Source organism: Prionailurus viverrinus, chromosome A3 (assembly GCF_022837055.1).
Source record: "Prionailurus viverrinus isolate Anna chromosome A3, UM_Priviv_1.0, whole genome shotgun sequence".
NCBI classification, from domain to species: Eukaryota; Metazoa; Chordata; class Mammalia; order Carnivora; family Felidae; genus Prionailurus; species Prionailurus viverrinus.
This window is the reverse complement of record NC_062563.1, coordinates 43,426,163-43,441,540: the sequence shown is the minus strand read 5'-3', so window position 1 is coordinate 43,441,540 and position 15,378 is coordinate 43,426,163. Positions and strand designations below refer to the sequence as shown.

The 15,378-nt window shown below is 47.2% G+C and overlaps 1 protein-coding gene across 3 annotated transcripts in view; it reads left to right on the top strand.

The window, feature by feature from the left end:
- The first annotated feature begins 5,701 nt into the window (after nt 1-5,701).
- The window catches only part of OVOL2 (ovo like zinc finger 2), a 32,825-nt gene continuing 23,148 nt past the window's right edge, over nt 5,702-15,378 (top strand). The window contains exons 1-2 of one of the 3 annotated variants that reach the window (XM_047851262.1): nt 5,926-7,575; nt 8,238-8,461. In XM_047851262.1, the coding sequence (XP_047707218.1) occupies nt 7,476-7,575; nt 8,238-8,461 (324 nt within the window). In that variant the 5' untranslated portion in view covers nt 5,926-7,475. The other 2 variants (XM_047851263.1, XM_047851264.1) reach the window with 2 other exon arrangements.

Here is a 15,378-nt window from a genome sequence, read left to right as displayed (position 1 = left end):
AGTTCACATCAGCTACCTTTTCAAGTGCTCAGTGGCCGCATGTGACCAACCAGTGGTTCTTGCTTTGGACAGGGCGGGACTAGAGGTAGATGAGGCACATATTTAGGGCTCCAGAAAAGCAGGGGGTATGAAAGACAGGGGACTAAGGAAAGAGAAATAAGGATTTTTCTTCAGTGAGTTTACCCAAAACCTTGCAAATTATTCTAGAAAGAAGACATTTAATATAAGCACAGGTAAAAAAATAAAATAAAATAAAATAAAATAAAGTAAGCACACGTATTTTGTGGGTTAGCGTTGTTTTTATTCTGAATTACAGTAAAATGGGGATGATGAGGCACCATAATCTTGTCCTTGATAAAGACAACAACTGAAGATCTTAATGCTGTCTGCAGGACAACGCCAATTGCAGAATAGATGAGCCAAGATGTGGCAACAGAACCCACTGTAGCTAGTTGAATCAGAAAAGCAATTCATTAAAGGATGTTAGGCGGTTCGCGGAACCTCCGGGGGAACCATAGAGTCAGTCTCATAAGGAAGAAGCCGGAAATGGTGCTCAAACTGTAGTTCCTGGCTTCTCCAGTAGCTCTGTCGCTGCCATCTCTGGCCCAGGGCACTTCGGCCTACCACCCTCCCTGAGCACAGGACACGGCTACCAGGACCTGACCAGGGCCTCCTTCCTAAATGGAGTCTGTGCGTGTATCCTAGTTGTAGAACCTGGGTCACCTTCTTGCACCGTATATAGCAAGGGAGTCTGGGAAAACTATTTTCTGGCTCCCTTGTGAGGAAGAGAGACTCATAACATAAAACTACCCCAAAATTAAGATGAATAACGGGTTTCCTCATGCATGGTGCATGTCCACTCCACAAGTTAATTGGTTTTTTCTTTTATTTTTATTTATTTATTTTTAAAGTAGGCTCCACGCCCAACGTGGGGCTTGAACTCACGACCCTGAGATTGAGAGTTGCATGCTCTACTGACTGAGCCAGACAGGCACCCCTGGTTTTCTCTTTTAAAAATTATTGTGAAATATATCACACAGACAAAAGTGATTATAATATGGGTACATGGTTAAATAATAACAATTATTCTTATCCTCCAGGTTAAGAAATACAGCATTATTAGTACCTTGGAATCCCTGCCCCCGTTTGTCCCTCCCTACCCATTCCAGGTGATTACAACTATTCTGACTTTTGTATCATTTTCTTGCTTTGCCTAGTGTTTAAGTTGAGATATAATTGACATGTGACAGTTATTAGTTTCAGGTATATAATGTAATGACTTGATACATGTACATATTGCAAAATGACCACCACAATAAGTTCAGTTAACATTCATCCCCACACATAATTATAATTTTTTTCCCTTATGATAATTTTTAAGATCTACTCTCTTCGCAAATTTTTTAAAAAGTTTATTTATTTTTGGGGCGCCTGGATGGCTCAATTGGATAAGCATCTGACTTCAGCTCAGGTCATGATATCACGGTTTGTGGGTTCGACCCCCACATCCGACTCTGTGCTGACAGCTCAGAACCTGGATCCTGCTTCGGATTCTGTGTATCCCTCTCTCTCTCTGCCCCTCCCCACCCATGCTCACTTGCTCGCGTGTGCTCTCTCTCTCTCAAAAATAAACACTAAAAAAAATTTTTTAAAAAAGCTTATTTATTTTTGAGACAGAGAGAGAAAGAGCGTGAGCAGGGGAGGGGCAGAGAGAGAGGGAGACACAGAATCCGAAGTAGGCTCCAGATTCTGAGCTGTCAGCACAGAGCCCGATGGGGCTCGAACTCCAAACCATGAGATCATGACCTGAGCCGAAGTCGACCACTTAACCGAGTCACCCAGGTGCCCCTCTCTTCATAACTTTTGATTGTTTTGAAATTGAACTTTTTACATTGAGATCATGTAGATTTACATGGCAATTGTGTACCTTTCATTCAGTTTCCCCCAGGCATAAATTTTATAGAACTAGGGCACAGTATCACTAGCAGGATATTGAAATTGAGACAATCCACAGGTCTTTCTCAGATCCAGTTTTACTTGTACTCGTGTGTGTGTGTGTGTGTGTGTGCGCGCGCGCGCGCGTGTGTGTGTTTAGTTCCATACAACTTTATCACATGTGTAAGCTTGGGTATCATCTACCACAGATCCTGAACACTTCCATCACTACAAGCGTCCTTCGTGTTGCCCTTTTAGAAATCAACTCCTGACGACCACTAATCTTATCCCCATTTTCATGATTTTCTTATTTCAAGAATGTTATATGAATGGAATCAGATAATACATTACCTTGGGATTGCTTTTTTTAATTTAGCGTAACTCTCTAGAGATTCTTCCAGATGGTTGGTTGGTGCTTAATGGTTTTAACATGTGGGTTTGTATTCCTAAGCAAGATATTGTTTACTTTGATTAATTTTTAATAATCATTTGAATCATATTACAATTCTTCTGTAACTTGCTTTTTTTCATTCAACAATATGTTTTTGAGATTTACCTTTGTTAATATGTGTGGCTGTGGGCCATTCATTTCCACTAGATGCATTTTATCACAAAACATCAGTTATTGATGTACATTCTAGTCGTGTTCAGGTTTTTATATTTTTGAATATGATGAATGACATTACTATGAATATTCTTGTCTGTGATTCTTGGTGCAAAAGTGCAAGACTTTTTCTACATTTAAAACCTTGGTTGGGGGGGCAGAGGGCGGGGGGGGGGCACCTGGCTGGCTCAGTGCATAGAACATGTGTCTCTTGATCTTGGGGTTGGGAATTTTGAGGCCCACGATGAGTGTAGAGATTACTTAAAAAATTTTTTTAACAATTAAAAATAAATTTAAAATGAAAAAATAAAAATTGGAATGGAATTTCTGGTTCATTGAATATGTGTATGTTTAATTTTACCAGATAAAGTCAAACTTTCCCAAAATGTTTGAATGAATCTATATACCTATTAGCAATGCATAAACAGTCTTATTGTTCTATATCTAAAGCAACACTTAGTAGTATTGTCAAACCTTTTAATTTTGCCAGTCTGGTAAACATGAAGTAGTATTTCATTGTCATTTTAATTTGCATTTTCCTGTTTACTAATGAGACTGAGCATCTTTTTATATGTTGATGGGCCATTCACGTTTTCTCTTCTGGGAAATGCCCGTTCATGTCTTTTGTCGTTTTTAAAACTTATGTTACTTCTGACATTTGAGTTCTTTACATAGCCTAGATTCTAATCATTTATAAGAGAAATATGTTCCAAAAGTTCTCACAATGTGTGATTTAGTTTATCATTCCCCTTACCGGGTCTTTTGATAAAGTCATTCTTAATTTTTCTGCAGTCGGGTTTATCAAATATGTTCTTGTATGGTTTATTTTTTGTCCCTTAAGAAATTCCGCTCCATTGTGTGTCAACTATACTTCAATAAGATAAATAAATAGCAAACACACAAATAAACATAAATAAATAAATAAAATTCTGCCCTATCTTATGGTCATAAAGATATTCTCCTACCTATGCATATACATACACATACACTTTTAAAGGTTTAACCCACTGGAAATTGATGATATGTGTGTGCATTACTCAGTTTTCCTTATTTTTCCCCAAATGGATTACCAGTCGTTCCCATTCCATATTTGAATAGCACATCTTTCCCCACTGAGCTGTGATGCCTTCTGTCATAAATCAAAGTCCACATGCGTGTGGGTCTGTTTCAGGGCTCTCTCCTCTGTACTAGTGGTCTCCGTGTACCAGTGCCACACAATTACTAATGATATCTGATAGAGTGAATCCACACACCTTGCCTTCACAATAATGTTTTAGTTATTCTTTCATATAAACTTTAGAATAAATTTGTCAGATCTCACAAAAGGATATTTTTTTTCAGGTACATTTAAGAACTGTATTCAGTCTACAGATGAATTTAGGGGTTTTTAACCTCTTTTTCATTCGGAGTCTCCTAGTCTATTACTGTGAAAAATCTTTCCATTGATTAATGTGTTCCAATCAAAATTTTTCTAATATTACCCACAAAGATCTTCCACAATATTAAAAAAATTTTATTTCAAGGCACTTTGTGTTTCAGTTGTAGGTCATTTTTTTCATTAGATTTTTAATTTTTCTAAATGCTATTGACATTTAGAAATGCAACTGACACACAAAGATTTCCTATAAAACAACCTTCCTAAACTCTTATTAATTCCAATCATTTATCTGAATTTCTTCCGTTCTCCACATAGATAATCATACTGACTATAAATGGTGATTGTTTTGCTTTTTCCTTTATAATTCTATAAAGGAATTATAGATTTCCTATCTTATATTTCTTTTTTTCTGTCTTGTGCCCACAAAAAAGCTGGTCTAGTGTGAAATGGAGTGATCAGAGCAGACAGCTTGGTCTTGTCCTGGGGTGCTGGCTCCACAGGTGAATTCAGTTTGTAAAAATGTATCAAGCTGTGTACTTATGATTTGTGCATTTTTTTCTAACACTATGTTATTCTTCAACAAAAAGTTTAAAAAAAAATTTTTTTTTTTTTTTTTTTAGGAATATTTCCCCAACATCCTAACCTCTCCTCATGCTCTCAGGATGCCACTGAACAGGTCTGTACCTGTCTATTTTCAACCTGACTACATATTACTGTAGAAAGGAAGTCTTAAGTGAGAACACTCATGCTTGTTTTCTTGCATTTGAAGAACTACCAGGGGGAGGGGGCACAGAACTAGTCTCCGCAGCTTTAGAGGGCAGAGTGCATAGTGCAGAGGGGAGGTGAAAGTACAAGGAAACAGACTTTCCATTAAGCAGAAGGAAAGCATTCCAACAGCATCGTCGTCTAACCAGAGAATAGCCTGCTTTTTGAAAAAGTGAGCTCCCAGCACTGCTAAGTATTCAAGCAGGGCTGGATACAAACCTACTAAGGACACTACGCACAGCCACCCCCCTCCCCCAGCCAGTGGAGCGGTGGGGGCGGGGAGTGGGCCGAATCACTGCTTCTGTCTCTTTCAACGCCTAGCTTTGAGATTTTTAAAGAATTGAGTTTATTTCTTATCCTATGTTGGGGGGATGCTTGCTTTATCAGCTCCGTAGAAAGCTACTTAGAAAACTAACCTTAAAATAAAGAAGAGTCAACAAAAGCAAAACGGACTGCTCCAAAATGTTAGTACTATTGATAAACCCCTAAGTCCGATCAAGAAAAAGAGAAAGATAACACATTAGAATCCCCCCCCCCCCGAAACCAACCAGCAAGTGCGCCTCCAACAATCTTTGAATGCAAGTGTACTTTATTCTTATTTTTTATTCCGAATCCCCCAAACCTTGCACTGCTTCTCGAGGTTTCTAGCCTTATTAGTCTGTCATTCTACAGCCTTTTCAGATAAAGGACAAAGTGGTTCAGGCACTCATTGATTTGAAATCCAATAAGAGAAAAAAAATCTGTTAATGGGGCTGGCTGACTTTTTCATGAAATCAGGAATTTTGAACGAAGGGAAGTTCTAAAGATTTTTATTGAGATGGGAGGTGATTCTGTGATTTCACAGTTTTACTTTATTTTACTTTCATTCCACCAAGCTCCTTCTTTCCGAAAATCTTCAGTTTGTTGGTAGGTAAAATACATCCTCAGAGTCTCCCAGAAGCTGCGCCATCAGCCTTAAAGACTAAAAAGAAGCCTCGTTTCCTTGTGCCGCTATAGAAATGTCTTCCTTCTCCACACCCGGCTTAACCGGATCAAAGTCTTTTTCATTCTTCGTTGATTGTTCTCAGAAAATCTGGAGTCCAGACAGGCTTGAGCCAAGACAGGGTGACCTCTTGAGGGCAGACCCCGAGGCATGGCGCTTCTCTTCCCTTCGCAGACCCAGGAGAGCTGCGCCCCCTCTCCGTGCGCGGAAAGAGTACTCCAGCCGAGCCGAGAAATCCGTTACCAGGCTGCTGTGTCCCCAAGGGCCATTCCAGGGCGGAAGAGGACGGGGAAAACCGCTGTGTCGATTCCTCGGCCCTGTGGGCCGGGCGCGCAGCGGGTCGGGTTACAGACAGGTGAGTCTGGCGGATGGGCGAGCTGCGGGCGCCAGGGAGCTCCTGGCGAGACGCGCCCCGGCAGCCCCCGAGCCCGCACGAGTCTGCTCACCCACAGGAGGGGTGCGCCCACCGCAGCGGTGGAGGCAGTGCTGCGCGTCCCCGGGCGCACCCGAGCAGGGGCCGTGAGAGGGACAGCGCGCGCCCCAAACGCCGGCACTGCTGGTCTTAGAAACTTGGCATCTTTCTCTTACCAACTCCTCTTCCTTCTCTCCCAACTCCCCCTCCGCGAATAAAGCCCGAGAGGAAAAACCAAAACCAAAAATAAATACAAAGCTCTCCAGCCACCTCCCCAGTAGCAGCCCGTCTTCGTTTACTGGGAAAGGTATTTCCCAGCCTCTGATTTCGGGGAGCGGGCAGTTAGGCGAAGACTGTAATGGGAGTGGGCAAGGATAAGAGATTTGTTTCGGAGCTGCGTTTGCATAACAGGCGCTCGGCTTTTGTTTCCATTGTGTGTTTATTTGGGTTGATGAGGCTCTTGGGGTGGTAGGTCTTGGGATGGAAGCTGCTTTAGCAGAGCAAGCCGACTTGTTTTCCCCAGATTGTGTGGCACAGATCAGTAATAACGACGTGTTCTAAAGCTGCCGAGCTTTAAGTCATATTATTACTGTGCTTATTTGGGGGGGCGGGCTGTTGTAAATGATGGGGATCTTGAGTCCCCAAGTCGCCCTCTTTACCAGAACAGAGCCCTGGGTAATCTCCCTGCCGCCTCCCCCTTCCGCCCGCCGGGATTTCAACTAGCCGCGGAAACCATCCACAAAGTCCGGAGGAACTGAGCCATTTTCTTGCTTGCTTGTCGGAGACAAATCCACCCGGGGGCGGGGGATGGTGGTGGTGTGTGCAACTCGCAGGAAGCTCCAGCTCTTAGGATGGACGCCCCGGGAAGCGGACCTGGGGGTTAACCTCTAAGAGTTTGCCCTGAGGTGCTCGTGATGGGGAATGGGGCGAGAGGCTGATCAAAAAACGTTCTTCCCTTTTTAAAAAGGGGAGGGGGGGAAGAATCAGACGTTAAATTCTTTTGCAAACATTCATGCCTAAGGAAGGGCTGGAACAGGCAGCCCCGGCCGCCGGAACCGGTCGGACAGGTAGCGAGCTTGTTGACACCGTTATGTTGCAGGGCGCATGCTCACTCCCAAGTTTCCTGGTGTCTCTTCTATTCCACCTTATGAAACTTTTTCCCCGGCGTGGTCTCACCCGCGATTTAAGGCATAGGTGTCGCCGAGCCCGGAGGCTGGGAGTCGCCGGGCGTGCGGGGGAGAGGCCTGGGCCGCTGCGCGGCGGGGGGCGGAGGGAGAGGGCAGGCTAGGCGGGAAGGTGGTCTCTGGCCGCCGGGAGCCGGGGACCGAGTCACTGCCGCAGCCCCTATCAGGGAGCAGCCGGCAGGAAGGGGGCCGCCGGCCGGGGAGGGGGCCACACCATGCCCAAAGTCTTCCTGGTGAAGAGGAGGAGCCCGGGGGTCTCTGTCCGCAGCTGGGATGAGCTCCCGGATGAGGAAAGGGCAGACACCTACATCCCAGGTGAGCGCCGCGCGGGGGCCGGGCCTGGGCGCGGGACTCCCGGGGTGGGGGCAGGGGTGTTCGGGTCCCCTCAGCTCACCGCAGGGGCCGGACGGCCCACCCCATGCCCCCTCTTTCGGGGCGGGGGGAGGTCCTTGAGGCGCGTGAAGACGGAGAGGGAGAGGCTGGGGAACCCGCGACGCCCTGCGCCCCCTTCCTCCTAATGGGCGCCTGTAATTGCCCGGCGGCGGGACCGTTGGCTGCAGCGCGGGACGAGGTGGCCCAGGAGGGGAGACTGAAGGCCAGTAGGGGCTCCTCTCGGTCCCATGCCCTCATAGAGTCGCCCCAGGATCCGTCAGCCCCTCGGGCTAGGTAGGTTGAAGTCAGACCCCTATCCCCTCATCCCAGGGAGAGGCAACTTGGCGCGTAGTGTCCCCAGCCGCCCAAGGCCCTCGGTTCCTTGTGGGCGCGGAAATGGGACCGAGGAGCCGCCCCCCCCTCCAACCCCGTGCTCGCTCGGGAGGCCGAGCCGGGGACTCTCTCGCCCACCTCCGCGTGTTGCCCACTTGGCCTGGTGCCCAGGTCCAGGGCGGGGCGGCGGCACCGCCCGCAGGTCAAACTGCCGCGGACTCCCGGGCCTGACGCCGCGTGTCTGTGTCGGGGCGCCGCCCCTCCCTCCGCAGTGGGCCTGGGCCGTCTGCTCCACGACCCCCCCGAGGACTGCCGCAGCGACGGCGGCAGTAGCAGCAGCAGCGGCGGCAGCAGCAGCGCGGGGGAGCCTGGAGGCGCCGAGAGCAGCTCGTCCCCGCGCGCCCCCGAGCGCGAAATCCCCGAGCCTGGCGACGCAGAGGGCCCGGGTGGACACCTGGCGGCGATGCAGCGCCCAGTCGCTAGGTCGAAAATCAAGGTATGGTGTCGACTCTGCCCCCGCCGCCACCTGCACCACGCCCTGGCGTCGGGCTCCGGGAACCCGCGCCCCTCCCTGCAGCTCCCGCCCGCGCACCCGGGCACCGGTGTACCCCGGCACCGAGCGCGCCCGCCGCGCCGTTCCTGCACCTGCCTCTGGGTCTCGGCCAGGGCGGCTCAGCGCGTCCTCCCGCCTGCTGGGTAGCCAGCGGCCCGCGCCGCTGAGCCTTGGAGCCGGCACAGTCTGCCGGGGTGGCCTCTGGAACTGCTTAAAGGACCCAGGCCCAGCTTCCTCCCTCCAGCAGCCCAGTGTGTGTGCGGGGCCTGAAGAATCACCGGGCCGTCGGGGTTCCCGGGTTCAGAAAGGAGGGACCCAGGCTCTCAGCAATTGCGTTCTCTGGGGCGCATTTCCTAGCGCTATGTGAATTCTGAGTTCCACACACTTGGTTGCGTTCTGGAGACCGAGGCGGCAGTTTGGCACACAGTGGCCCTCTCGCAATAACAGCTATTCCCAGTGACAATTATGGAGTGCCCGTTAGACTCCAGGCCTGTGCTGGGCACTTTAAATTTGTCATACCTCTCCAATCTTCTTTAATTAAACTGATGGATAAAGGAGTTCACCTGAAAATTGCCTCAGTGCCCCGCCCCCAGTGGGTTGGAGTGTTTGTTACCCTCCCTTACCATCCTTCAGCAACCCCCTCCCCCTAGTCTTCTAGAATTGTAGGCGACATCTTATCAGGACACCCATCTGGCTTTTCTGGGTAGAACTTTCATGATCGCCTGCTCAAATGTATCCGCTACCCCCAAGATTAAGGAATCCCATTCCACTGACTCAGTCAGCTGGAGCCAGGGAGTGGTGTTTTAGGAATCACATGACCCCATTTCCGAGCTTGGTGGTACTCTGCGGGCTCCAGGCCCTCTTAGTGGGCGATAATTCTGGAGCGCTCCAGGGCGGTCCTGCAGCCCAGCCTCGGGGGGGGGGGGGGGTATGGGGGTATGGGGAGGGGGAACTCCAGTGTTCGCTGTGGATTGGGTGACACTAGGTTACTTTTCCTGGGCGAGGCCATCCCTCCCTATGCATGTTCCTGGTTCCTGGAGTTTAGCTTGGGGGCGGGCTAGGGTACATTTGGTTTTGAATTGAGGCTAGAGGCTGGAGCTGGAATCCTCGGGAAAAGACCTCTTTAAAGGTTACTGCGGTGCCGCGTGCTGCTCGCTGGTAAGTGGTGCTGCTGAGGTTCAAAGTCAGCTGGCCTGAGGCTTTTCTGGGCCAGATGGGGTTAAGTGGGAGGGGACAGTTTGCCTGAGGCTGGTAGCTCTGCCCTCCAGGAAATTCTACTAAGTGTCCCACTTGCATATTTATCACCGGGCTGGAAGGACAATTGCAACGTTGTTTTGGGATTGACTGTGGTCCGTTTGCCCCTCTGTCCCCCAATTTCCCAGATTACCCTGGGAAGAAAGTGGCAGGGGAGAAAGGTCTAGTCCCTTAACCAGCATTTTAGGAGCTCTCTCTTGTCTCAGGTAAACAGTGCCATCGTAGCCCTGGATTAAAGGAATAAATAAACCACAATCTTATTTCTGTGATCTTGCCTACAAACCGCCCCAAGGGCTGCGGGGTGGTGAGTTTGCTCCTCAACCTTAGCATAGCTTCCGGAGAAGTTTTATTTGTTTACTGAGGATGCTTAGATTCCTTTTCCCTTTCAGCTTCCGTCCGAAAATAGGAGATATCTTGGTGTTAAGATGCTCCAAGCCTCCAGAATTATCATCTGTGGTATTGGCCGTTTTTAAATGACTGTCCAAATTGCCCGTGACTTAGCATATTGGGTAATTCTCTAGTTCTGTGAAAAATATGCTGGACTCTTAAGAATTAGGTTCTCCAAGCGTCTGGTGGCTCAGTTGGTTGAGCATCCTCTTGATTTTGGTTCAGGTCATGATCCTAGGGTCATGGGATGGAGCCCCTCCTCGGGCTCCATGCTGAGCATGGAACCTGCTTAAGATTCTCTCTCTCTCTCTCTCTCTCTCTCTCTCTCTCTCTCTCTCTTTCTCTTTCTCTGCCCCTCTCCCCTGCTGGTGGGCTCTCTCTCTCTAAAATAAATTAAAAAAAAATTAGTTTCTTAACTAGAAGAAAAGAAATACCACTCAAGAATGAGGCCCATGCATGAAGCATAATGATTGAGTTTGAATAACTTCAAGACACTCACTAAGCAGCTGGCTCAGAGGAGTAGAGGAGGGGCAGGTTTGAGCCAGTGCCCTGTGGAGAGAGGCAACATCCCATCTAATTTTTTGGAGTGCCTGCTGTGTGCTAGGCAGCCGGGAGATAAAAATGTTCCCAGCTTGGTGTTCTACAATCATTTGACCGAAACAGTTAAGCCCCCAGGCTCTGGTTTTGTCACTTCTTACCTGTGTGACTTTAGGCAAGTTGCTAATCTTTCTGGGCCTCTGTTTCCTTGTCTGTGAAATGGGAATAATAATGAAACCTACCTCATAGAGTGGTGAAAATAAATGAGTAAAGAGGGGAATGTGTTAGGTGCCCTTTAACTCTAGCTGGGATTGTCTGGGTTGGTGGGGAGACACAAATACTAATTATTAACTCTGTTACAGCAAAGGGAATGCTAAAGCATGTGCAAAGATGTAATTCTGAGCAGGGAAGTTTTCTTGGTGTGGATTTGAGGGTGAGGAAGGGGGGGAGAGTCAGGCTTTAGGGGCGTATGGCTGAACCCAAAACTTGAGTCAGTAAAGGACTCAAAGCTATGGTGCCCGAAGATAGAAAATGGGCCTGCTGGGTCAGAGAGCAAGTGGGAGGTGAGAAACTGGGACAGGATGAGGTGGTGAAGGGGCCAAGCCAAGAGGTGGGGGTGCGCTTGGGCAGGCGGAGGAGGGCTCTGGAAGGGTTTTGAGAAGGAAGACCTCAGTTGGTTCCATCTTACCAGCTGTCTTAGAGATATATTATCTGTCTTTTTTTTTTTCTTTTGTATTAGAGAGGGTGCAAGTGAGCAAGGGAGAGAGGGAGAGAGAAAGAAGCAGGGCTCCCCGAAGCAGGGCTCTAACTCATGAGCCATGAGATCATGACCTGAGCTGAAGTCAGATGCTCAACTGACTGAACCACCCAGGGGCCCCTCTGTCCTGAGTCTTACTTCCCTCATCTGTAAAATGGAAAAGCAATGGAATCAGCCTCTCAGAAGTGGTGGTTAGATGAAATAAGGGCTGCAGAATGTCTAGCACTTCTGCATGTATAAATTGCCAGTAGGAAGTTAGTTTAATAGTGATGGATGGCAGATTTCGTTAACGTCCAGTATTTTGTTGTCTCCAGTGGGGACTAGGGATTTGCCAATCTGGTTGTGCTTGTGAGTAGATCTGGAAAGGAGTCCTAGGTGCTGGTTAGGAAAATGGCTCTTCCCAGCCTGTCTGCCTTCTGTGTGCCTCAGTGCTGTTTGCAAAATCGTCTCTTTACTGCTGAGGATTCAGTAATTTTCCAAACAGATTCGGGGGTGGGGGGGGTGGGGGGTAGATCATGTGCATCTGAGAAGGCGGTCGTGACAGGTCTAGGTGGCTTTAAGTCTCTTTTGTCCTGGGCCCATTTGCAGGAATCTAGCTGTGGAGCAGAGACCCCCAGACACCCTGATCACCATTGCCCTTCCTTTGAAGGTTTATCAGAAACTAAGTAACTCTGAAGTGAAATCAGTCAATTGACTGATGTTTTTCCTTCCTGTCTCAGTGGGTGGTGGGACCCAGGTGCAAGTATAGAATAGCAAATGAATCTCCTCCTTTTCCCCTTCTGTTCCCTTCCTTTGGCCTCTTCCAAGGATACTTCAAAAGGAACTGAGAGTAGAATTCCTTCTAAAGTATTTTTGGTCTTTTACCTGGCTCTGTAGTCTGAGTCTTCAAGTAGTGCCAGATATGTGAAGGTGCAGTAGTCTTTTTCCTTTTTTTTTTCTCATCATTTTTCATTTCTGGAGACTTTCAGAGGCATAGGGCCCGTTACCCCACCCCAACAACCGTTCTTCTATGGCTGGTCCTGCCCATCCAGCCCCCATCTAACACCCGACATGTGATTTTGAAGCAAATCTCAGTTATCCTATTATTTCAACCATAAATAACTCAGAATGTGCCTGTGATAGATAAAGATCAAGGTACACGATCACACCCATGTTAACAATGGTGTTCACATTGCTAATTGTCTCATAAATTCATACTTTTTTTTTTTTTTTCCAGTTTGCTGAGTCTGGTCCACACAATGTCTATACATTGTAATTGACTGACATGTCTTTCAGGTCTCTTTTAATTTACACATTCCCCCTGCCCCCCATCTCTTGTCCATTTCCTTACAAGTTAATTATTGAAGAGATGAGTAATTTGCTTGGAGAGTTTCTAACAATCTGGATTTTGAGGAATGCATCACCACAAAGGCTAATGCTCCTCGGTCTCCTAGATTTTTTCTAAATAGGTAATCGGGTAGAGTGCCTGGGTGGCTCAGTTGGTTAAGCGTCTGACTTCAGCTCAGGTCAGGATCCTGCTGTTAGTGGGTTTGAGCCCCACGTCGGGCTCTGTGCTGACAGTTCAGAGCCTGGAGCTGCTTCAGATTCTGTGTCTTCCTCACTCTGCCACTCTCCACTCGTGCTCTGTCTCTCCAAAATGAATAAACGTTAAAAAATTATTTTATTTTATTTTTTTAATTAAAAATTCTTTTTAATGTTTCTTTATTTTTGAGAGAGAGAGAGAGAGAGCAGGGGAGGGGCAGAGAGGGAAACACAGAATCTGAAGGAGGCTCCAGGCTCTGAGCTGTCAGCACAGAGCCCGACACGGAGCTTGAACTCACGGACTGTGAGATCATGACCTGAGCCGAAAGTCGACCACTTAACCAACTAAGCCACTCAGGCACCCCCAAAATTTTTTTTTAAAAAATGGGTAGTTGGTTCTGCAGCTGCACTGCCCAGTGTAGTAGCTAAAGTCACGTGTGACAATTTAAATTTAAACTAAGTAAAATTAAATATTAAGTTCCTCAGTTGCACAAGCCACATTTCAGGTGTGAGCGGTGTGAGCGGAGGCTACTGTATCGGACAGTACAGATTAGAACATTTCTTTCATTGCAGAAAGTTCTATCAACACTGCTTTAGGTGTCTGATCAGGTATGTTTGTTTTAGCCAAATAGTCTGTCACAGTGGGGGGCACCTATTAACATCCAGAAAGCACATAATATTTGGTTGTCTCTCTGTGATGTCAGCAGTTGTTGATATTCAGGGTCTAAATATTGTAGGTTATTAGGGGTTGTGATATTCCGTCCTTTGTTTATTAGTTGATATTCTTGTACAGAGATACACTTCACCTCATCTGCTGTTTAGTTCCCAGTGAGACAGTTCATTCAGGAAAGGCCAGATAAGATTCCCTTTATTTACCAGTTTTCAAGATAACCAGTTGGGTCACCAGAATTCCATAGCTATGGCCAACTTGTTTATTTTTAGATATGTTGTGAATCACGGATTTCAGTAGTTTTAAAAAACCCATCCATTTGATATTTGGAAGAGAACATAGCTCTGTCCCTAACTCCTTACCTATTGTCTGTTATAAGACAGAATTGGATGCCCCTCACCCCACCCCTATTGTAACTCACTGACCGTGTCCCTTACATTTGGCTGACCAGGCTCCTCTTCTTGACTCTAGACCCACCAAAGGCAAGGAACATTCCTCCTGGGCTTCTTGAATCCCCAGCACCTGGTACAGTAATGCCTGACTCATAGGAGGACATAGGTCAACATAGGACAGAAGTACAGGCAGGGAAGAAGGAATCAACAGTCCCTAGATGTAAATGACAACACTTGGAGGAAAATAGGCGAGAAGAAACTGTAAATCTGGGGAAATATCTGGACTAGATGCTCGAAAAAGGCCAGATTAATTAAAAGGGGGAAAAGGAATGGGGGAACCATGTAAGTGTTAATTGCACCAGCTTTTAATTTGAACATAGGTGAAGTGGGTTTAGCTGCAGACAACAGAATCCACTGTAGTTAGCTTCAGCTGGGAATGGTTAATGATAGGGTAGTAAATGGGCTAAAATACCAGGATTGAACTCCCAGAGCCACACTGCAGAACTGGGCCACCAAGGGAGGTCCACCTTCTGCCTCTATGGCTACCGACTGATGTAGAGTATAGAGTGATTGCCATGTGCCTGCCTCTGTCCAGTTAACTCAGGCCCAAATTCAAACCTCTTGATAGTGTGGGTCATTGGCGGAACCCCAGTCACATCTAGAACCTGTAACTGTAAAGGTGTCTGGGAAATGCAGTTTGTAGCTTTTTAGCCTCCAGTATGGGAAGGCGCACCAGAAAAAGTAGAAATAGCTGCTGAGAAGAGTGTCCATCCGTAGGATCCACTACAGGGAACTTTAAAGCTTGTGTGGTCCAGTCCCCTCATTTGCAAGGAAAGAAAGGTAAAGCCCTGGGGGGAGGGGGACGGGAGGTGTGTTCATTGAATTTATCACAGTTTTTAGTAGCAAAGCTCAACCCAAGGATCCTTGTTTTTTAAGGGTTGCTGTATTGCATTTTAGGAGGTATCTTTGACACCACAGCCATTAGCATTGATGGTCTGACAGGAAGCTGTGATAGGAGACAAACAATAGGATTCATCCCCTCCCTTTCCCCCACATCATGCCCAGACCCGTGGGCCTGTCCAGGTGAAGTGTAGGCACAAGTTTTGCAGACAACAGGCCACATCCAGAATCTCAGTGTGCGCACCGATAAGTCAGGTGACCAAGAGCAGGTTAGATCTCTTGGAACCTCAGTTTTTTCTGGATTCTAAGGATACTCTTCATTATCTCCGCATTTGAGAAGGTTCTCCATTCTACCAATATAGCAGAGCGGTGAAGCCTAAAGAAATGGTACAGGGACCAGGAGGGAGTCTTTCGTCCCAAAGGAATTGGGCAATATGCTTAG